We start from the raw sequence: 25236 nt of genomic DNA, 5'->3' as shown, positions 1-25236 counted from the left end.
AGTAAAAAAAATATTATAACAAAAATTGTTTTAGATTAGAAGAGAAGAAGAAGCCTCGTAGTCAGTAGACAGTTCTTAGTTAAATGTTTTGCAGAAGAAAATGAAGTACTTCTAGATAGTGAGATAGTTTAGTATTTTAATTGTATAAAAGCGACAGCTAAGTGTTTTATTTAAGTTCACTTAATTCATTACAAAATTTAAAATTTAATTTACAATTAGAGATTGTTATAGGCAATTTTAGTTTTTTTTTATGTGTCTAAGTTTTTATTTCATAATTTTCCATATTTCATTAATAATATTTTAAAATATGAATTAGTTACCGTAGTAATGCATTACAATCTCAAAGTTAATTACTAAAAACAATTTATAAATAATATTTATACTAAATAATCATTGTCTTTATAAAATGATTAAAATAAAGATTTTATAATATCAAAATATTAAAACTAAATGAATTATATAGTAATGGTAACTACTCCCATAGTTTTTAACCTTAAAAAATGCATGATGACCTGTGAAATAAATATAATTATTACTTATAAAAAATAAAAAACAAAGTTAAAATAGTTTTGTATTAGTTAGCTATGGTTTATATTTCAGCGAACACAAAGTGCAATCACATTGTAGTAAGTAGCTTTAGTTTTAACTTATAACTAATAGTAAAACAATTGATTTCACAAAATATGTCAGAAGCATTTTTTTACTACAACCTTCAGTATTTTAAGGGATAAAAACTAAGATTTTAGTTGTTTCAAAATTTATAAAAGCTGGCATTGATTATCACAGTTCATGCATCACTCAAATATGTTTTTCCGTTTAAATGTGTAAAACCATTTTAATGTATTTGTCAAGTTGTCTAGCTTATGCTTATAATTTGGGTTGCTTGAGTGTAATTCATATAAAATAAGATGCTGCTTGTTTTCATTAACTTACTAGTCATTACAATTTTGATTTCTCAGCATTTTTGTAAAAATAATTTAAAAGAGTAACTGTATTAATTAACTATTTAAATTTAGTAACTAATTTTTTAAGTAAGATACACAAGTAAAGTGATCCAAATGTAAGATGTAATTTTATTATAAATTATGAACTTAAGTGTAAGACCCAATTTGTATACCAACTATGAGCCTATTTCAACTTAAATATTTAGCCGACTCTGTATCTTAATGTAAGAACAAACGAAAGTTTTTATAATTAATTACATGCAAGTTGATGTTAAGTAATTATAAAGATCATTAACAACTACAAACATATGGCAAGGGATATAAACCTTATCGAATAATTACATGTTGATTAAGTAAACATATAAATAAAAAGTTACTATATGCATGTAATAACTATATTCAAATGTATTATTATTTTTGTAGTATAAAAATCAAAATAGCCGTTCTATAATCACGTAAATACGCATAAGAGCCAATCAAAAAAGAATAATTATCTTTTACGCTTGTACAATACTATTATATCGGAAAAAAATTATTTCTGCTGCAAGCAATGTATGAATGACTGACATTAATCATTTAAAGTTCTAAAACATGTTTTACTAATTCTTGATTTTGTTTGCATTTATAAAATTTATTTTATGAAAATAGTTCAGTCCATGAAACACTTTTCTAGCATTTAGTTAAATTAGATATTTTTTTGCTGTCTAACCTAGAAACTTTTGTATGAGTAACCTTGAAATAAAAGTTTTAAAATATCTATTTCATATAGTTTTTACGCAACACTATTAAACTGACACAGTTTTAAAAACTAAAAGAATAACTAAAATTGTTTATTTAAATACTAGTATTTTAAATAGAATTTTAATTAAAGTAAAATTATTCTTTTTTTTTTCAAGTTTGATACTATTTTTATCTTAGACACATTCAAAAACAAGCTGTGAGGACTGCTTTTTCACAACTATTGATCTAGAATCCACGGTCATCATTAGTTATAAAGGGTTATCACACATATTAAAACTGTCACTTAATGTATATGAAATTAATGACACGTTTTGTTTACAGTTATCATGTTTTGATGGGGTATTTTAGATAGTAACATGTGAAATTTCAAGCACTTTACTATTTGTGCATAAGCTACACAATAAATGCTTGAAACTGATGACTTATTTTCGCCAATTCTCGATAGAATTATATTATTATAAATTTTAAGTTGTGTAACTGAGGTAAAAAGTGTTTGGATAGTTTTCTTTCTACTTTTTGTCAGCTTAAGGTAACATAATGTTTTGGTCAAACCTTTTAGATCATCAGACCACAATCACTACCTTTTGGTAGTCAGTCACAACAGAAACAACATGCAGTCATCAATCTATGATTTAATTTTTATGAAGCATGATAAACCTTTGGTAGATTATAGACTGCAAGTTTCTTCGGTTGCTACTGACTGACGAGTTTCAATTAAAACTAATCCCAGGTCTAAGTCTACCGAAAGGTTGTCGTCTGATGATCAAAGTGGTAATATCATAACTTATTCTTTTGAGCTTGTCTTACTGCACATGAAACTCCAGGCTTTGGCTCTGAATACTTTTGCCAATGTATTATTTGATTACTTTTTATTAGTAGAGAGTTTATAATATTATTAATTACAATGAAGCATTAACTGTTTTGTATAGTGAAGTTGATGTAGCTAATTTTTATACATCTAAATTGTAAACTTAAAACCTAACTTCTTATGTTTAATGAACTTTAGGGCTCAATTCCTCATTACCTACTCATTTCGTCAACCCAAATATTCTGATAGTTATTAGATTTTATGCATTATTTTGTACACGTTGAATTAAACATAATTTTAGTTACAATTTTACAGTAGTCAAAGTTGTATGTATATATTTACATCACATATTATATTGCTTAACTTTTTAAGATCATGATCTTAATAATGACTGTTATAATAACTTAGCAAAAAATTAAAAGTTATCCTTAGATATTAGAGTTTGTTTTTATATATCTTCATCATCTTCGAAAAACTATTAGATATTATAATATTAAAATAAAATATTATTTAAATTTCACTGAATTTCTTCCATTATATTTAAATATATTGGTGTAACTTGTTATTTACTGTTCTAAAACTGTTGACATACTCAAAATTTGATTTTAGAATTAGTTACTAGCAGAAGTATTTGATAAGGGTTGGCTAAAATATATCTTATCTGTTTGCTCAATTAATTTTTTTAATGAATCGTGTCTCAAGTTTTTGTTTAAAAATAGATTTAGTAAATGTTTTAAATTCAGAGAAAAATGTCCATAAAAAGCATCTTCTTTATACGTTTGTACCAGAAATTTGACTGTATCTGAAAACTGACTAAAAAGTGATCGAAGTTTTATGTTCTATTAAAAGTTACTTGTCGATAGAACATAATTTTCACGGAAGGGCTGATACCAGTTTTGTATATATATTAACTCTAAATGAGTTGTATAATATTGTCCTATAATTTCAGTTTTTTATATTTTTTGAATGTTTAAATTTTTTATAAAAAGTTTTAAATAAGGTTTCCCTTAAAAACTTTATAACAATGAATTTTTTGAAATTTGTATAGAAACATAGTTTTATACAGCAGTCTTTGTTTTAATTTGTTGCTTTCGGCAACCTTTCAATATTATGTAATACTTCTATTGTTTGCTTAACTTTTAATATTTACAAGAAAAATTTATTGATATATGTAATTTAATAAAACCTAGATTCTGGAAGAACCTTGACTTTAATAAATTGGCAAAAAAATCTTGGAAAAACCTGGAACTTGACAAATTTTGATAAAAAAAAACGTTATGAGATTTAAACAAAAAATACTAAAATATTTAGAATTTTAAACTATTTTTACATGAAAATGGTCGATTTTTGATTAGGTACGAAAAATCTATATAGTTTTTGTATCATTTATAATTTTGTTAATTAAAAAACGCATTTAAAGTATCTTTACTGTATCTTTGCACTATTTCTATACTATTTAAGACAGTTTTTACCATAAATTTATTTTTATACTATAAAAGGACAACAAAAACTTGTACTTTTATAAACCTAGAAGAAATCTAAAATATGTTTTGGAAACCCTGTTGTTATATCTATAAACAAGTTTATTAATCTCTAAACAATTTATTAATCTTTTACTATATAATAAACAAATCAAAAAGTTATAGTCTTAAAACAGTCCTAGTACGACTTTACTAAAAACTAAACATTTTCAGTAAAAACATTGTTTATAAGTACAATAATAAACAAGTTTACAAAACTAAAATTTGAAAAAAATCAAGAATGTAGAATATATTTGTGTACTTATTTGATAAGAAAATTAAGCTGAAACGTTCTAAAACTTTCAGGTTTATATATAAATAAATTTTTATTAAATAAACTCATAATGGAGGCAGTCAACAATGCAGTTGTACCACCAGAAGAAGTTTCAGAGTTGGAAACCACTTACGAGTCTGCAGTGTCCGAACAGTCCGGAGAAGCAAAGGTTATTCAGTAAACATATCCCTTCAAAACTAAACAAAAAAAAACTTTATTGAATGAATTTTCAACTTACAGATAGAGACTTCAGAAGAAGTAGAAATTCACACTGAACAACCAGATAACACTAAAAAGTTAGGTGCCCCGGAAGAAAAAGGTGCTGTTGAAGTAGCTATCACTGAGCAAGCTGTTACTGAAGAACCAAAAGCAACTGAAACACCAGTTCCCTCCGAAGCTTTGGTTGAAGAAGTAGCTAAAGTTGAAGAACCAGTCGAAGCTGAAGAACCAGTTCAAGAACCAGCTCCTGTTGAAGAACCAGTTCAATCTGAGGAACCAGCTCAAGTCGAAGAACCAGTAAAAATCGAAGAACCAGTTCAAGTCGAAGAACCTGTTCAAGTCGAAGAACCAGTTCAATCTGAGGAACCAGCTCAAGTCGAAGCTCAAGAACAAACTCAAGTTGAAGAACCAGTTCAAGTCGAAGAACCAGTTCAAGTTGAAGAACCAGTTCAAGTCGAAGAACCAGTTCAAGTTGAAGAACCAGTTCAAGTCGAAGAACCTGTTCAAGAAACAGCTAAAGTTGAACCAGTAACTACTGATGAGCCAGTTGTAGTTGAAGCGCCTCCTGCAGCTGTCGAACCAACCACAGTAATTACTGAAGCTCCAGCTGCTGCTGTAGAAGCAAATATTACAGAAATACCAACAAAAACCGAAGTACCATCAACAACTGAAGAAACAGTTGTAAATGATGAACCAGCTGCAGTCGAACAGCCAAGTACTGTTGAAGCGCAAGTAACGGCTGAAGAACCAGTAAAATCGAAAGAACCAGCTGCAATTGCTGAACAGACAGAAGAACAGGCAGAAGCTGAAAAGCCTGCTGCTTCTGTAGACCAACCGATTGCAGAAACCATAGAAGCAATCACCCGTGGCATGAACGCAGCTGATGAAAACGTTATAAATGCAGCGACAGTTAGTTAAAGATATTTTAAATATTAGTACTGCATTTTGTTCAAGCTAACTGTTTTTTATCTACAGAAAATGGCGGCTGGAGACGCCGATACCGTTTTACCAAAAAAGCAGACACGTGGAGAGAAAAAAGCAAGAAAGGTTTTTTATATCAAAAAAATATAATATATATTCAAACTTATTTATTATAAAGTCCTTAAAAAAAAATAATCTAAAAAAAACATGAAAAACTTAACAATTTTCAGGTTTTGTTAAAACTCGGACTGAAACAAGTGTCTGGAGTAAATCGTGTAACAATCAGGAAATCAAAAAACATACTTTTTGTAATCAACAATCCAGATGTATATAAGAACCCAGCTACTGACAGCTACGTAGTTTTTGGTGAAGCCAAGGTTATTATTATTATAAATGTATCTGATAAATATTTATTTTAAAGTAAAAGTATCTCTCATGTAGTTATTATTTTACGAAACTACTAACTGCTTTTTATTTAGTCATTTAGAGTTAAACCCATGAAAACAAAATAAGATTCCTATATGCGCTAAATTTATAAGAAAAAAAGATATACTTTTGTTGTTTTACATTAAACAATTTTACCATCAACTTGATTTGATTTCTCTAATGGACGCAATAATTTCAGATTGAAGATTTGTCGCAACAAGCGCAAATGGCGGCCGCCAATAGAATGCAGAAGAGGAAGCAAGAAATGGAGATTAAAGCTCCAAGCATCAAAGTTGATCCGCTCCGAGAAGAACCCGAGGAGGAAGACGTTGTTAGTTTGGTTTTCTTGTGATGTGTTGAGTTTATGGATTAAATTTATTATAGTTTTAATGAAGTTTCATTAAGGCGTTAACTGCTAAAAAGTCTAACTAAGACTTTTATAACTTTGTTCACTTATCACATGAATCAAGAACTATATACTTGCATATAATGTTTGTTAAAATTCGTCAATTATAAAAATAAACAGTTCCAAAGCAATATAGTATAAACTAGCTCAGTATGTTAGCCAACATATAAGTTGATATTTCGTTAGCTTACTTGAACCAACGTATTAAATATAACAGGGTGAAATTGAAGGAAGTGATAAAGTCGATGACAAAGATATTGAGCTCGTCATGCAGCAAGCCAACGTTTCCCGCCAAAGAGCCACCAAAGCCCTTCTTAATTGTAAAAATGACATAGTTAACGCTATAATGGTTAGGTTTTTTTTATTTTTGTTAATTAATTAAATTAATTTAGAAAAAAAAAATATGTTCATATTCCTTTTGATTTTTTTTAACGAAAACTTGTTTGGTTAGTTTTTATATAAAACTTTCGATACTTTTTATAATTAAATTGTAGTAAAATTTTTAAAGTTATAATTTGGTAATTATAGTGAATTTTTTAACCAATGCTGCTAATACCTGCTAAATACTTGTTAATACATCTAATTTTGATCTCTTATGTATACAAAATTGTTTTATTACTTTATATATTATATTAATCTTATTTTATTTTAATAGTTTTAAATTGGGTAAAGATTAAAAAAAAAAGGTCCCCCAAATAAAATAACAATTTGAATTTAATTGAAAAAATCCATGTTTTGTTAGTTACAGAGTTGCCAAAAAACCAGGAAACCTAGAATAACCTGGAATTTGACAATTTTGGCTAAAAAAACCTGGAATTTGAGAAATTAAAAAAAAAAACCCGGAATTTTGAACAAAAATCCCTAAAATATCTGGAATTTTTAACAGTTATAACATTTAAGAAGTAGTAAAATTTTGATATGACACAAAAAATCTATTGTAATAATATTTTTTTTTGTCTTGATCAATTTTTTTTTTATATTGAAAATCAAATTTAAAGTAGCTTTACAATATTTTTGTAATGTTTTTATACTGTTCAACACAGTTTCTTACCTTAAACTTTACTTAAAACTAAAAATAGACCCGGAAAGGTGTATTTTTAAAAACCTGAAAAATATTTGCCAAATACATTCGGCAACCCTGTAGTTAAAACTACAATACTTTCAAACAAACGATTATTAAATATTCACGTAAAAAAAGAGTCACCTAGAAAAAAAAGAAAAAAAGATAGAAGTATTTACAGAAAACAAGAAAATAATTTTGTGTAAATAGTTTAGATGGTAATTATAAAATAATTTTTAATTAAATAAAAATATTCCTATAAGGTTTTTAAGAGGTTTGAACAAAGTCAATAAAGTATATCATAAATAAACAATAAAAATAATTTATAGGAACTAACTATGTAGCAGTAGACGTTGGATACTGGAATCAGTCGAATATATGCATTACTTTGTTTTAATTATGATATGGATTCAGTGGATCATCGGATAATTTTTAGATTTTAATCTAAAGACCTCTTTTTACTGTTTTTTTCAACTCTAGGTTTTAATTTTTTAGTGCGGTTTTTTATTCGCAATATATAAAATAATAAAAAATACTTAAATTTAGATTACTCTTTTTCTTCAAATTATTTTTATTAAATATGACTTTCAGTACTTATAACAATTGCTAAGAATTTTTTTAATATCTAATATCTGATTTTAACAATTAGTAAGATTATAGCGTAATTCTTGTTATTTATAAAAACACATCAGGTATTATAATTTTAACTATATTAAGTCTTCTAAAAGAAATTTTTGGTTCAATAAAATTAAGTTAATCTGAGTTCTAAAAATATAAAACCTATAAAGAGCACATAACAGTCAAAGATATACCAATAAAATTACTTAAAAAAGTTTACAAATGCAATAAAATCTATGAAATACTTTATTTATTGTAGAACTTAAATTAATTGTCATATGGTCTAAAGCAGGATTTCCAAAACTTTATTTATATGGCACCCTTTGAATAAATTGAAAGCTATGGCTCCTTCTCAAAAAACAAGTGTTAAATACGCCTAATACCTTCTTATTTGCTCTTCACCGTCAACTTTAGAATATCTAGTGTAAGTTTCAAATTATGGACTCTTTAGTACTCACGCCCCTCCCTCTGCAGCTTATGGCCCCTTAAATTGCTATATGGTGTACAACTCGATAACCGAAAGGTTCCTTTGTACACCAGGTCCTTAGACTAAACTTTTGGAGCGCAATAAACAACAATTTTATGGCTTACTTTGAGAAACCCTGGTCTAAAGGATTTTTGCAAGCAGTAAGAGACTTGAAAACAAAATTGGTTTATATTTTCACAGCAAAACTGGAAGTTTAAAGTCTTTTTCATGCATAGTTTATTGCAAAAAACAGCTGATGTGATTATATGAAGTCTGATTGTAATGGCGATATAATGTTTTGTTCTTATAGTTGTTTACATGGAAACTTTAAAATAGAAGGATTGAATTATAGTATTTTATAATAGATAATGACCATATTAAAAAAAATTATTGTAACAGAATAAGTTTTAAAATAATTTATTCTCGACAAAAAAAGTCTGTCATAGTTGTAGAAATATAAAGACATAGCAAATTATAAATTCAATGAACTTAAAATAATTATTTTCATATATTTGCGTGAATATTCGGGTTTTTCTTTAGTTTAAAATATATAATTTGCTACTATGATAGTAACAACTTGATTAAAATTAGTTCTAAATTGATAATTTTTTTAAATAAACTTGAAAGATACCAACAACTTCAATATAAATCTGTGCCTCTGTAGTCCATTTTATGCTTACAATTATACAACTAATTAAAAGTATTTTAAATCAATTAAAACTAATTATTGGCATAAGTAAACTAAACTGGTTTATTCTTGAACAAGAAATAACTATAGAAGAAACTTTTTGGCATGAGTATATAAAAAACTGCTTTATTAAGAAAAGTCAGTATTTAACTTTTACAGTTGTTAAGAAAAGTGAAAGAAGTATCAGTTCAATTTGAAAAATTGGTCATTAGTTTTATTTTTATACTGTAAGGAATAATTATCTTTGCTATGTGTTTTATATATAAATGATTTTTATAATGACATATTGTCATAATATGTTTTAGATAAACTACCATCGTTTTACTAATTAAAAATTGCAAAGCTTTTCAATTTGTTAAAAAAGTACGGATTTTAGAAATTTAAGTTTTTGTATATACAATATTGCTGATACATAGTTTTAAATTAAAAAAATGGTTTTAGTTGATTATTTAAATGAGTACAAATTTATTTAGTCAACCTTGGTAAAAGTACAAAAATTCAGGCTAACTCCTCCAGCTAGCTAAAAGTTTTCTAAGATTAAAAGTTAATTTTTGTAAAAAAAATCAGGTTGAGTTGAATTTTTTCTCCTTAAATCTCAATCTATTTTTAGAAAACTTCAAAATTAATTATCTTTCTTGTCAAGTATTTTATCTTAGATAATTAGACCTTAAGTTATTATTATGATTTATAAATCATAACTAGTTAGTAACGGCCACTAGCTTTTAATAATTTCTTCCAAGTTACTGAAATAATGCTAGCTTGAAAGTTTTTATTTTTTTATTAAATATAATTTTGTATTGTATTTAATATTTATTTCATAGCTAATCTTTTTTATTATAAAAATTGTTCAGTTTTCAAGGTTAAAAAAGGTATCAAATTCCTGGTTTTTTTAACTACTTTTTGAAAATCATGACTTAAATAGCCTTGGTTAACAGTTTTACTTTAATTTTTGGCCTTTTCAATAACTCAGGCAAGCTTTTTGCTTCAAAGAATAACAAGTCTGTAAACTTAAATATTCTAATAAAAGGCCAATTAGTTTTTCAGTGATAGTTTTGGTTATATAAAAGTTAAATTCCATAATAACTTTTGGTGCTTCATTTAAAAACTGATTTTAGTTAATTTTTCAGTGGTAATTAATGAGTATTAATAAAGTTTTAACTTTAAACATTGTTCTAACTATAGTTATATTTTATTTGCAATGTCAAACATTCTTTGCTAACACGTTGTTGTGCTTTAGAATTAGTTTAAATTTTTGTTTTCATAAATTAACTTTACATTTTCATTAATTAAATAATATCTCACAGTACCAGAGCTAAGATCTTAAGATTTTTTAAAGTGCAAAATCAATTTTTTTTTGTGAATTTAATTTCAAAAAACTAACTTAATGATTGTTTCTTAATTTTGAGATGTATAATATTTAACAACTATCTTAAGAAAAAGAAAAGTTTTTAAATTTTCTATATAATACTTTTATAAGCTTTTGAAAAATGTCATTGAAATATCACTACAGTTTAGTTTTGATAACCATATGAAAATATTTAAAACTATTAAATCAGTTTCAATGAACATATAGGTGTAATAAAACTGATACAAAAACTCTGAGGTTATAAAATTCTTGAGGATGTCTAAACCCACGTAGCCATGTTGTTAACATGTTTTGATAGCATGCATTTCTTGTATACCGTCATAGAAATAGTAGACCTCACACTGCTTAATCAAATAAGGTGATTTAAGCTGCCTGAAAAAGGATATTGAGGAATCTAAAAACGTCAGCTAAATAAATAGCTAAATAAATTTCAGTGTGACCTAAATGACATCATCATAAAAAACGCTTTGTTTTTGCTTCCCTATAACATGAGAAATAAAAAGCACCTTTAACATGTTTTTAAAACAAAATATACTTACTGTAAAGATATAAAAAAAAATCTTGCCCTTCTACTATTTTTTTCTAATTTCAAGCTATTCGTATTTAAAAGACGGATGATAAAATTAGTCGATGACAAAATATATTAGCTTGTTCGCAAATAAGCTTTACAATAAGTTATTAAACAGTTCAATCTTGGAATGATAAATTATGTTGCAAACAAAATTTTATATTTTATTTGCTAATTTTGTTTTTTTAATACAGAATTTGTATTTTTACGGTATATAAAATTTCTTCTAGACTTTCTTTAAGGTTTTGATCAATACTTGTTTTTAAATTTTTGTCTAATCGCAAAGAAAAAATTACTTTATGTAGCTTCATCTGATTGCCAATAAAGACTTGTTTTGAGTTAAAAGATATTTAGAAAATTTGTTATGTTCTTTTATGTTATATTACAAAAAAAAGTATCTAAATATTACAAAACTACGCCTTGGTACATGCTTACTATTTAAAATAATTTTTTACAAGTTTTATATATACTTTTATATATTCTGCTATATTTTTTGAAGTATAATAAGTTATTAGTTGTATAAAAAAAGAAAAACATATAAAGTTAAAAAGTATTACAACACACACTTGTTAACTTATAACTTGGAACTTGTTAAATAAATTTTGTTAGTATCCAATAAATTCGTAAATAAATTTAAATGAACAAATCTTTACATGAAAAAATAAATTTGTAAATACTAGCATGGGTAGATGTGAAAATCGCACAGCAACACTTTAGACGGAGAGACACTTTAGCAGGGCGTCACTCTTGATCGTAGCTTTACTTAAGCGCGATTAGTAATTTTTAGTTAACAAGTTTAATAACTTTAAGGTTGTATTGAACAAAATGTTTATTACGCTTAACAAACTAATAAATGCAAAAACTAGTTCTAAAACTTTAGAAAGCTAACATTTGAATTGAATAGTTTTATTTTTTGATTAACTTAGTATAGAGTAGATGTTTTATTTTTTTATGTGTTTTAGCTCAAAAGTTCATTTAATTTAAAGAAATAAGCGGCGATTTTTAATTTTTTTAGTTTCAAATAGGTATAATAGGTATCATTTTCTAACAGTTTTATAAGTCTTGATTCAAATTTATTACCGGTTTTTAGGGTATAACTAAAATTCTGATTAATATAGTAACAGTTAACAACTAAGTTTAAAGTGAAAGACAGCATTAATAGACCATAAAAAACGTCGATTAAAGCTACTGTATTCTCTTATAAATATTCTAAATAAATATTTTGCTATTATAGATCTTTAATTAAGCTATTCCTTAAATTTATAAAAGAACATAAGTAGTATAAAAACAAAGAAGTTAAGTTAGCTTACTTTTGTAATAGTTTATCTATATATAAAACAGAACTTAATATAATTAACTCAATCAAATTTCACTGAAACACTCGAAAAGGCTTTTAGATATTTTATTTTAAAGAATAAAATCCAAAAATTAACAGTGCAATTGTTTCGTATAGCTTATTGCTATAATTCTAAGCTGTTTTTAATTTCGAAATGACTCGATTGTACATCACAAAAGTAAACAAGTACAAAAAAAATTAAAAAATACTATGATGTAATTATTAATTTTGTTCAAGCAAATATCTTACAAAAATCCAACAACTGAAAGCTATAAAACTACAAATAAATAGCTATAAAATGAAAAAATAAAACTTAATAAAACTTTAAGAGAAGTCTTTTATATGTCGGCAAGGCGATACAAACTTATTTTTCTTATATAAGCAGCCCTCTTGTTTCAACGCATTCACAACGGCAGTAGCTTCTTTTAAGCACAGCCTACACACCGAATTTTTACCATCGGCTACAGGCTTTTATAACCTCCAAAATTATTCTAACATCAATGTTCTTGCGCTTTAGGCCATAAGCATACTTTGAAAGCTCAATCTCATTTTCATACGCACCACCTTTAAAAGATTTTTATGGTAAGCACATCTGTATTGAACTGAGTTGAGCAAAATCTGATGTTGAATTACTTTTGTTAATATACATAACTTTTGCGTTTTGCTTTTTATAAGGCATATAGAAGATGTCATACAAATTGAACTTAACATCTAGTTATTCAGTTGTCACCATTGACGATTCAGGTTTGTTATGTTTAAAAATGATCAAATTAATGTCAATTTATAATATATGATTATAACTGTTATTTTGGAGAGATCAAACAAATAACTTTTTTCTGGCTTTGACCTACAATAGTTGTACGGCAAGGACAAAATATCTACTTTTGTAGGGATTTGTTAAGTATCGGATCTGGGTTTTAACATACATAGCTGTTTATAAAAGCTTTTACATACCAAAAAAATAAACAATTTCTTATAAACAAGCGCAGGAGAAAAAGAGAAACTATGGCTTAGAGAAAATTTTATTTGTTCTGTCAGTTGTCGTTCGAAAAAGTCAAATACTACTTAGCCAAATTACTAAATTTTATCTCTTTTAAACTGTTTAACTTTTTACTATTGCCCTTTATAATTTAATTCTTTTGTTTTAAAATTTTAACACAAATATAAAAGCTATCAAATTTATTGAATCAAAACCTTTTTAATTTCATTAAAGTATTTCGAAGTTACAGATTCAGAATGATCATGACTTCTTTAAATTTTCAAAAGGTTGCTATTTGTATCTTAACAAGGAAACGTGTTTTATGTAAACAAAATGATTTATTTACTATACTGTTTATTTATTTTTGTAATATTTTATATTTTAAAATTTGTGTAATTTTCATTGTATTAAATTGTATTTAACAACTAAATTATTTGTAAATAAGTATAATTAGTTTTACTTAATTGTCACTAATTGATTTTGTCTTTTAATGATCTTTTGATAACTTTGCAATGAGTTTGTTACTATATAAGTTTTAAAATAATGTCTAATGTTAACTTTGTATACTACTGATGAGAATAGCTCGAAATATATCTAGTTTGTTGAAACCCTTTTGTTTTCATACAAAAAAACTTTTTAGACATCGTATTTAAAATAATGCTAATCGGAACTATGATTGTCTAAAATAGCTGAAAAAGCCTTAATTTTCAAAACATAAAAAAAGCAGATTAAATAAATGATGAATATTATAGAAAATATATTTAGAACTATTTAATTTAAAATATTTTAAAACACAAAGTAAACTAGTATGGTTTTATAACATTTTTTTGGTAGTACAACAAACTTCAAAAATTTGATGTGATAAGAAAACTTATTTAAAAAAAAATATCTTACTTTATTTACTTAGTTAGTGATTAGTTAGAAAGATATACTCATAGTAAACAAGCTTTAGTAAGTGGTCCATATTATTTCATACTTATTATAATAAATGTAATTAAAAATATTTTAAGTCACCTAAAATAAGCAATTTAAAATATTTTATTATTGCATTAAAAAAAGCTATAGAAGAACATTTTTGACATGATTATAAAAAGTGAGCTTTATTAAGAGGAGTCAGTATTTAATATTCAAAGTTGTTAGGAACAGTGAAAGAAACATAAGCTCAATTTTAAAAGGTTGTCTTTATAATTCTTTTTATACTGTATGAAAAAAATATCTTGAAATTTAAACTAAAAAAGTTTTTTTTTTTATCAAGTTAACTAAACAAGTACAAACTTAATTTGTCAACTGTGGTAAAATTATGAAAGTTCAGGCTAATTCCGGTCAGTTAGAAATTTTTAAAGGTTTTTTAAGAATCACTTGTTTAAAATTGCTTTTTTATAAAAACAAGGATAAACTGAATTTTTTCCTTAAATATCATTCTATTAATTAAGTTTTAGAAATAAACTATATTTTTTATTTAAAAAATAATTTTCTTTTTGATTATTAGACCTTAAGTCATTAGTATGATTAATTTAAGTCATGGTGGCCACTGCTTTTTAAGAAATTTCTTCCAATTTATTGAAAAGATGCTACAAAACTGTTTTAAAAGTGTTTTTCCATTAAACTAAGATGATATATAATTTTATTCTTGAGTATCATTCTTCTTTTATTTCTAATCTAATTTTCAATATTTTGAATATAAATCTTGTTCAGTTTTTAAGGTTAAAAAAGTATCAAATTCCAGTTTTTTCAGACTTTAATACACTTTTAAAGAAATCTTCTTTTGTATAAGCTTTAAGTATATGAACTTTTAAAGTAAAAGAAATTCAAACAATTTTTTTTTATAAAGTTTCTCAGTAAATACTTTTTAATAATCAATTGACATTTTTAGTACCTTTTTTCTCAGCTTAGTTGTAACTACATTACTTTATTTAAAAATCTTGTATTAATTATAGTTATCTATCGGTTTGATCTGAACAGATAAAGCTTTCCAAAAAAGTTTGAATCTAAATTGTCCAGCATTAAATTTACATGTAATGTTCTAAGTTTAACATCTAGCATTTCTCTCTTTAAATATAATCAATAAAAAACTGTTTTCAAAACTGACGAATCTGCAAAATATTAACTTAGTTTAAGTGTTATCCGTTATAACTTAATTTTCTGCAAATTTTACTTATTTACCTTTTGTCTTTGCTTTAAAGGAGTATTTAACGAAATTAAAAAACTAACATGCTAATTTTTTTTATAAAAAAGCAATACCACTTGTATATTTTGAAAGTGAAAGTACCTACTGTTGCTTTTGTCTATGTTATTTTGTGAAGTTATATACACTTTTTTGAGGCTTAATTGTCCATCTACATTCTACAAATATCTTAAATGTTCATTTATAAGCTCGGAATAGTTAATGTTTAAAAAAGTTTTAACTTTAATTTCAAATTATGATTTACACTCGCTTAACAAAAAGAAATATTTATATTTTATCATGACCAAATAAAACTATTAAGCAATTATAAAAAACTTGCTGCTTGTTTTCAATATCGTTAAAAAACTTAAAGCTGTATTACTTAATTTTTTTTTCTTCATTTTGCTTGTATTTTGTTACCTTCTTATGACATTCCATGAAGGTAGAAAATCAAACCTTTTCAGTAGTATAAGGAAATTATACAAATCGTCAACTATACTGGATGAACATTCGACCATAGATTATAAAATAGTTTTTACTAGAATAATAACTATCTTTTAATTTTAAGCAGTGTACGTAGAAATATTTTTTGCTGCGCTTATATGTGACTTACAACTTAAATTCAATAAAAGAAAAACGAATTTTCACATTGTTTGGTTGTTTTCAAAAAATTTCGTTTGAATTTAAACTACCGGAAAGCCTTTGTAAAAAAAGCGACTAGTTTAACTATTTATCTAAGTATTATTAGAAAAAAAAAACTTTGATCTTCTTAAAATAAAAAATTAAAATAAATATTGAGCTTTATTCTCTATTTACAAGTCGTTTTTATGCAATTGACAAAAATAGCTTCAAGTTTCAAATTTCTTCGTTAATTTTTAAAGAGTCTATGTATAATTGTAACATTAATATGTCATATGGGGTATTATAAAACATTCTATTAGATATAGTGATAAATTAAAATTATCAAAAGCGTAACTCCAATAGTATGTCAAAACCGTATTTAAAATTTTTTAAGCTTCAACACAGTACCTATAAATAGTCATGTCTTAACAAAAACATTTAATAGTTTTTTTATCCTACACGACAAATAAAATATAAACAAAAAAATCTTTAAACTTGATAAAAACTAAACAGTTTATACTTTGGCTTGATTTAGTTTATAGCGTTTTTCAAAATTTCTTTACTGTCTGAATAAACTGATGTAACGGAATAGTTTTTATTTTAGACGGTTAATTAAATTTTTTTAGATTGAAATTATTATAGTTTATTGCACGACAAAAAAAGAGACGCTCAAAATATTTGGTCCTAGGATCTTTAAGAACTTTTCGGTTTTTACTCTGCTCAATTTTTTTTTTGTTTTCTGTAATTTGTTATTATTTTTAGTTAATATTCTTGAATTTTAATCTTTTTTAAACATTAAGAAGTCCCCACGTGAAACTTTCTTTAAATAGTCTAAAGTTCCGTAGAGTATATGAATTTTTTAGAAAACTGCCACATGTAAATCAGCTAAATCCTAAAAAGTTGCACTTTTAAGTTTTATACAGTTTACATTGGAGTTGCTTTCAGAAAATTAAAACTAGCCTGTATAGAAGTTTTTCTATGACAGCTAAAATTTTGCACAGGTGTTTTTGAAACAAATTCTAAATGTAAAACAGTTTTCAGCTGAAGACTTAAAGGTCGAAAAACTTGCACCCTAAAGTATATAGTAAAATGATTTTATTTTGATAGCTGTTGAGAATCGTGAACTAAGAATCTATTGTAAAAAAATAATATTAAATTGCTATTGTGCTGCTTTTGTGACAAACTTTTCCATAGATGCTTAAGTTTATAAAAACATTATTTTATATTTGCATATAATTTTTCTTGTCTAAGTATATTTAAATTTATCGTAGAAATTACTTACAGTACAGTAGTTTGTTTTGTGACTAAATTTGCTGTACTAAAAACATATAGTAGAGCTTTTTTAAATAAGTTGATAACGACAAAAAATATTTAGCATACTTGTTGTGATAGCATTCCTTTGCTTATGCGATTTAAAAAAATCTTTTAAGAGTTAAATAATAAAACTTTACATACTAATAAGCTTAGAAAACTATTTTAAATAAAAATCTAAGTTGTACTATAAACTTTTAAATCGGTTTCTTATTTTAATTTCTAATTAAAACTTTAATTGTTTGTTTAAAGAAAAATCTGTAAAAGAAATTATTTTGCAAACTTCATCAGGCTTCAGATTCATTTATTGATCCGTTATCGTCGACAAATTTTACATGCTTTTCATCAAAACTCTTTTCCGTCATTTGAACTAATTTCTCGGTTTCGTTTAAAAAACCCAGCAACTTTGCAGAGTCGTATTTTGCGTTTGCAAACCTTCCGACACTTGCTTTTAACTTTTTCAGAGCTTCTTTTTGGCCAATGAGACATTTGTAATAAATATCTTCCTCACTTATTTCCAGTAGCTTACGAATTTCAACGTTTTCCGGCGTGCTCAAGTGATTTTGCAAACGGTGAACCAACTTTGCGTTCTTTACTCCTTTTCCGACGATCTCAGTGCGTTCAACCACTTTAAGCTTGCGTAAACTTTCCGAAGTTTTATCAACACCGTTGTCTACGTTGCCTACTACGTCACAACGAGACGTGCTGAACAAATTATTTGAAACCAAAAAATCAAAATTGTCGTCGCCCGAAGCTGTAGAACTATCGCTCGGCTCCTGCAAAAAATTTTTGTGCTCTATGACGATCTTACCTTCTAACGGAAGCGACTCCAAGTCGAGTTCTATCTTGATTTTAGAAACTTCCTGACTTTCAATTTTCTCCGCCAGACTCTTGAAGAAGGCGTTTGTGAATTTCTGCTCTCTGTTAACGTAATGAAGGAACATTTTCTTCACTTCGGTTTCCACTGGGCTTCCCCTGATCTTTACGGCGGTCCTGCAGGTCTCTCCCTCTTCGTTTCTGTCCACCCCCACTCTGAGGTACTTCTCCCACATGTTCACTCTTTCAACCAACCATTTTTCTTTTATTTTTCTCAAACAGTTCAGGTACTGTTGTTTTGTGTAGGTCAGATGATTCTTGAAGCGCTTGTTCCAGTTTTTTTCTTCAATAATTTTGAACGTTTTCTGAAGGTCTTCGAGACCGACAGGGAACAAGTAAGACACATTGCTGAAATTAAAAAAATCTGGTAAGCTCATCAAATTTCTAACGACACCCCTTTCCCATTCGGGGTAATTTTTCGGCTCGACGTACTGGTACGGGTTTACTTTCAGCCTTCCGACCGCTAAAATCTCGTTTATTTTGCTTTTGCCTCTTTTTTCCAAGTCGACCACGTGCCTGACGTTTTCTCTCACTCGAATGCGCGGTTTTGAAGTTTCTATTATGACGTCACGGCTTATTTCCATTTTTTCGTCCATGTTTTTAGCTGCGCTTGACGTGTATGCCAGTTTGAATTTTAAAGTTGTTTTGCCGAAACTGGGTTTTAAAGGCTCTTTTACAAGGATAACTGGAAGAAAAATAATTTAATTTTATAGAAATTTTTGACTACTAGATTATTTAAAGACCTTGATAATTAGTGAAAAAAGTAAATTTCAAGTTAATTAGTTTGAAAAAACTTTATTGCTTATAATTAGGCTAAATAATGTTTAAATTGTATCAGTACTAAATAACTTTATCATTAAATCTACAATGAGAATTTATTTTTACTTTTAGTCTTTTATAGTTATCATAGTTTACTTGCTAGGAAAATGTTTGCTTTTTATTTGTTTATATGTTTTTACCATTACAAAAAAGTTAAACTTCATTAAAAGTTAATTTAAATTACTTCAGATTAAAAATAGTCACATTAAAAACTGACCTGAAACTAAATACTTGTAAATTTTTGCTTTTTTGAACAAATGATGCTCTCTTTTTAATAGATAAGATTTAAAATAAAAGTAAACGCAATCAAAATGTTTTATTATAACTTCTTATCCCGTAAAAATATAATTAATTTACAAATATTTTAAGACAAGGTGTATAAAAAGTTTCTAGGCATACGATTGACAAAAATAACTTTTAGGATGGATTTCGAACAAACATTTTTATCCATGGATTACTGTAACCTCTCGCGAATCTACGCACATTGTGTTCATAGCAAGGACGTAGATAGGTCGAAAAAGTTATAAATAATATACAAAAAAACAACAGCACAATACAAAAAACAACGGGGACGACGCATGATGACGTAATGGGGGTACAGGGTAATCTATACTACCTGTAGTGCTATTGTGTTTTATATTAAAGTATGCAGTTATGTGAAACTTCAAAAATAAATGTAATTTTGATGTATGAGAAGTAACTGTATACAAAGCAGTTTATGTTGCGACACACAAGTGGCATTGCGTGGTATTTTTTAGGAGCTGCGGAGAATGTTAAAAAATCCCCAAATTTAATACTTTTATTTTGAACTAAAATAAGACCTTTTACTTTACAACTAATCAATTTGTTAATGTAATAAATATTTGTTTTATAAAAAAACCAAAGTAACAATAAAAAAACTTAATGTAAAAAATTACGGTTTCTTTATAGTTATAACTATATTTTTGTTTTAATTAAAAATATTCCGGTCCTGCTCGAGTTTCTCCTGCTTGAGTTGCTCCTGCTCAAGTTGCTCCTGCTCGAGTTGTCTTTGCTCGAGTTGCCCCTGGTCGATTTACCCCTACTTGACCTCAACTTGTCACTCTTTGTCTTATTATTATCGAACAATAGTGAATTTTTTACTACGCAACATCATAATTTTTAATTCATTAACATTTAAAAATCTGTAGCTTTTATAATTATTTTTTTTGACAACGCATTGCTTTTTGATAAAAAGAATCTGAGCTGAGTTAAATGTGTATAAATTAAATGTGTTTAATTTGTTCAAATCTTTAGAAACTACAAGTTCTAATTATTGATTATATTTTTAAAATATCTACCAGGAGGGCAAAATTAAGTATATAAGATATCAAAAGCTAAGAACGCAGTATCTTTTTAAGTTAAAAATTGGAAAAAAAAGCGCGTTTTTTTTTGTAAAATTGTATATGTGCCTGGTTCGTAGTAAAAGCGTGTAACTAAACTAGTGAACGTAATAAATGATAGGAGCAAGTACAATGTCAGCTGCAAATTCAATTTGTTTTATTTGTAATGTGTAAGAGGTAATGGTCTAGTAAATTAAAGATTTCGGTTGAAATGTTATTAATGTACTGCTGAACCGGTGTACTTGCTATTCCCACACATGATCAATTCCCCCCCGCGCACCATTTAAACCCATTTTTTCTTTGTTTTTATTTTTATATGCTTTTAATAAAAAGATCCTGAAGCCTTACTATTATAGCCGACCCGCAAATATACCTACTATTTTGGCAAGTTTACTAATGATGCATTTGATTATGAATTGTTTGGAGACTTTTCCACTTTTAAATCAATTGTTTACTTAACTAGTTTTGATTCAAGTAGAATTTAACATCTTGCATTCAAATCATATGCTTTCTTAATCCGTGTACTTTATGTTTTTACTATAACTTTTTTTAAACACCTTAAACAAAATTCTTGTTATGTTTACATTATATTTATTTGTAAAACTTATTGTTTTTGGTACCTTTGTGTGAAAAGTAACGAAAATAAATTTACATTGTTTTTATTTTATAAACACCAAAGTGTAAACACTACTTGTTATTTTTTGAATTTATACAAAAAGTAGAGGTGTGTTAAGTAATTACTAAAAATATACACTAACGCTGAAAATTTATAAACAGCTATAGTAGTAGTACACAAACTACAGGATTTAACTAAACGTTTTAAGGTTTTATAAGGTCTGACATAAAATGGACAAAACAAAACCATTCTTGAAATTTTATACTGTTATTTTAGAGTTTTTGATTGTTGATAGTTAGTTGATTTGTACTTAAGGTGGTATAATGAACGCAGTTATTTTAAATTTTTATGGAACCAGTGGTAAACTAAAAGAAGTATTTTTGAATAAAGTTATAAAAATATATTCAAAAGTTAAACTTTATAACATGTTTATCGGAGTTCAATGCTTTCTTAAGTGTAAATTCAGGTTGTCAGAATCAAGTCTGTAAAGTGTTACTTATAAATAGATACAGCATTAAAAGCTTTATTGTTCCTGTTTTAAACATTATAGATATTTTAACTTATGGACAACACAACTATATACCATAAATTTTAAGTTTTGTTAAAGAGTCTTTTTTTAACTTATATAAAATATTTATTAAAAAAGGAACCTTTAAAAACTTGTTAAATTTGTTAAAACTTTGTACTGGTGTATACTTACAAATATTTTAAAGACAAGATTAACTAAACAAACTTAAGTTTTACCTAAGTTTAAAAACTTGTTTTAATGTTCAACAAATTTACAAGTCTTTTTCAAAGACCGTTAAAAAAATTAGTCTAGTTGTATCAAATTAAGCAAACTTGAGTGAAACTTGAGATAGTTTTAAGTAAATTTATGTAAATTAAAAAAAAATTTTTTTTTTCATACTTACACTTTTAAAATCAGTTCAAGTTTCGTTTATGGCTCTATTTCGTAGCAATGGAGAAACTAACTTCAAAGTTAATTAAATTTGCAGTCAGACGTAATTGTCTGTCTAAAAGTATTTATAAAAATTTATAAGAATTCAATCTCAATTAGAGATTTTTTTATAAATACATATACTTTAACACTGTTAGACTAATATACAAAAATATAGACTTTTAGGGTTTTCTAATTAAAACTTTAATTTAAAATTTAAAAGTCGATGTTAAATATTTATAATTAGACAACATAAACCTGTAAACAAACAGTTTGCATATTCCTAAATAAAAAAAAGTAGTTGAGTACACGGTTTTACCATTTTTAAGAGTATAAAAACTGAAAAACTAAAAACATCTCGATTGATATGATTGATGAAAATCTAAAATGCGAGTATATATTGAAGAAAATCGAAAAAGATCTCAATGAAAAAGATTTCGTAGACGCATTTAAAATTAATGCTCTTCTTCCAATAAATGAAAGAGTATTAAAAAAAACAAAATGAATTTGAGAAAAAAGGTTAGTACAACGTTTTATTGAATAAAGTTTATGAAATAAATTGATAAGCGTAAAAAAAAGAAATTTTTGTATAAGTTTATTAGCGAAGAGATGTATAGTAAACAAAAAAAAAACAATTTTTTGACGACTAACCATTATACTGTTGTCTTCTTAAAGTTAGTAAATTAAGTTTTTTAAAATTTAATGTTTGTGTTTGAATAATGTGCTTCTTTGTTCGCATAGTAGTTGCTTTATAACGCACACAAAAAGTGTAAATACAAACACTTTAAAAAAACTTGGAATTTTTTCAAAGCTTCTTAGGAAACTTTGTTTCGCAGTATCTTATAAAAATACTTTAAAAAATTTTTGAACAATACAAAAAATTAAGTTTTATCTTATAAATTCCACTTCAATTGAACTTACCTATAAATAGAAGAATGGGAAATAACTTTGGAACAATGAGTTTAAGTTTTTTATAAATCTTTATTTATTCTTACAACTTTTGAGAATTTTGTTTTAAAGTTTTTAAAAGTTTTTCTAAAACAATATTTGAATGGCTATTTACTAAATATCTGAATACTTATAAGTCAAATTTTTATTGACCAGTGGTATTTAAAAAGCTTTTGAAACTAATAAAAAAACTTTTATTTCTATGTATTAAAACCATATTAAGTAATTAAAAAAAGTTAAAACTAAAATTTATGTTTTTTAGTCAAAGAATTTTCATAAACTCTAACTAGGAAAGTAAACAATGTTTGAATTAACAAAATTTGAACTATTTTAAAATATTATGATTAGTAACTTTTACTGATCAAAGTATATACACTTTATGCACAGTGGGCTGGTAAGCCGCCAGTGACTTTTATAGTATAGTTGTTTATTGAACAACAAAAAGCGCTCAAAATATTTGGTCTTAGGACCTAGTGCACGAAAAGCCATTCGGTTATCGAGTCGCACACCATGGATACCTTTTCCAGGACCATAGTAACTAAAATATCAATCTAGGATGTAAACATAGTTGGGTTAAACTGAAACTCTTATTTATAAAATGTTTTTATACTCTTTTTGCTCCAAGTATTGCAGAAGTTAGGCAAGCCTAAGCTTTTTTTCTAGTCAGAAACTACATAAAAGTATTGCACAACTTTAACTAAAAACTAAAATTTGATTAAAAAACACAAAATTATCTAAAATATCTGCATATACGGCTAGATATGGTTTATAGTTCCTAAAAAATAAGACGAGATGTTTTAAATCCACTCTTTTGATTCTTTTTAATTTTTTTATTGTATTTTTGAAAAATCAACGGTGACTTTAAGTTAATTTAAGGGTAAATAAAGGGAATATAACTTAAAAAGTCACAAGGAAACTTATGCTGATTTTTTTTAGGCTAGAGTACTTTTTATTTGGAGTCTAAAAACAAACTTTTATAACTTTTTAATATTAGAAACTAAAATTTAAAAAATTCTTGAAAGTCAAAAATTGAGGTCCAGGACACTAAACATTTCAATCGCGACGTTATTAATTATCAGTTTTCAGTAAAATTTGTTACTCTAAGAAAAGGAGTGAAAGTTTGAAAATAGCCTCTCTTGACTTTTATCTTTCTTGTATGAGTTAGAAATTAAAAATAGTTAGTATTTTTATACAAAAAAACTAATCCTGCTTAGTTGGTAAAAATATTGCTAGAAATTGTGTTGTGATACTTAACCTCTTTTTTAGCCTACTGTGTTAAATGATTAATGTTATATTAGTTAAAATCATGACATACTAATCGTCTATAAGTTAACCTTTTACTAACAATTACCAAAGTTACAGAGCATATAGATTTGTTCGTAAATTATATCTATAAGTTTTTAAATACAGAGTTTTTCTAATTTTTAGGACAGGTAAACAAGGTTCAAAAATAGAAAATTTGCACAAATATTACAAATATAGCAGAAAGTTGAATTTAAAAGTGATAAAAGAAATTTTGAAAAACACATTAGAAGAAAAGTTAACTTCTAGTAACGTGTGTTTCTACCTTTTTTTTTAATAAATAGTAATCTTCATGACAGTGAAATCATTAAATTGTTTAAAAACAAAATAGATAGATGGTTTTGTTATATATCAAAAGAAGAAAAACATTTGGATTTACCTTTCAATATAGTAAAACGTATTTGTAAAAGTCAGAACTTGAAAATAAGTTCTGAACTTGAAGTTTTTACCTTCATTGACACATAGGTAAATCATAAACAAGTTAACAGATGTAAGAATTCTCAGTAACTACTAAAAACAATAAAACAACCGTTATTTACGGTAACAGCTTTAAATCATATACTAAAAGGCAAAAACTCATTTTCAATTTGTTTAAAATGTCAATCGCACATTAAAGATGCGATTAGTAATAAACATAATTTTGATTCAACATCTGATGATTGTCAAAATCGATATTTTAAAGATGTTGATTCCTCAACAAAAATATCCTAAGCCGAAAAGCTATAGTTACATTTTAGTAAAATTCGACGAACAAAATAATTCACAAATAGTTAGTCAAATAAATTTTTTCTATGAAATTGAGGCAGGAATGTATAATGATGAGAATGTGTATTACTTTATCACTAAGTTTTTTTACAAAAAAGTAAAAACTAACAATTTAGGAGGCTCAAGTGATAAAAAAATTCTTAGTCTTCTATTAAAATCTCATTCAATCAAAAGTA

General features: G+C 26.2%; 1 protein-coding gene across 2 annotated transcripts; it reads left to right on the top strand.

Annotated features, from left to right (window-relative positions):
• The first annotated feature begins 4323 nt into the window (after nucleotides 1-4323).
• Nucleotides 4324-7864, top strand: LOC145839509 (uncharacterized). 2 transcript variants are annotated; one of them, XM_082947104.1, is made up of 8 exons: nucleotides 4324-4456; nucleotides 4528-4970; nucleotides 5007-5415; nucleotides 5482-5553; nucleotides 5658-5804; nucleotides 6053-6184; nucleotides 6477-6608; nucleotides 7649-7864. In XM_082947104.1, exons 1-8 carry the CDS (start codon nucleotides 4358-4360, stop codon nucleotides 7661-7663), a joined length of 1449 nt encoding a protein of 482 aa, XP_082803230.1. In that variant the 5' UTR covers nucleotides 4324-4357; the 3' UTR covers nucleotides 7664-7864. The 2 variants fall into 2 exon arrangements, with proteins under 2 accessions (XP_082803230.1, XP_082803229.1); XM_082947103.1 differs by having other exon boundaries at nucleotides 4528-5415.
• Nucleotides 7865-25236: the final 17372 nt, after the last annotated feature.

Source organism: Thalia democratica, chromosome 6 (genome assembly GCF_965202585.1).
Source record: "Thalia democratica chromosome 6, ktThaDemo2.hap1.1, whole genome shotgun sequence".
In the NCBI taxonomy this organism is placed as follows: Eukaryota; Metazoa; Chordata; class Thaliacea; order Salpida; family Salpidae; genus Thalia; species Thalia democratica.
Note: the sequence above shows the minus strand (reverse complement) of the source record. Positions and strands in the feature narration are given on the sequence as shown.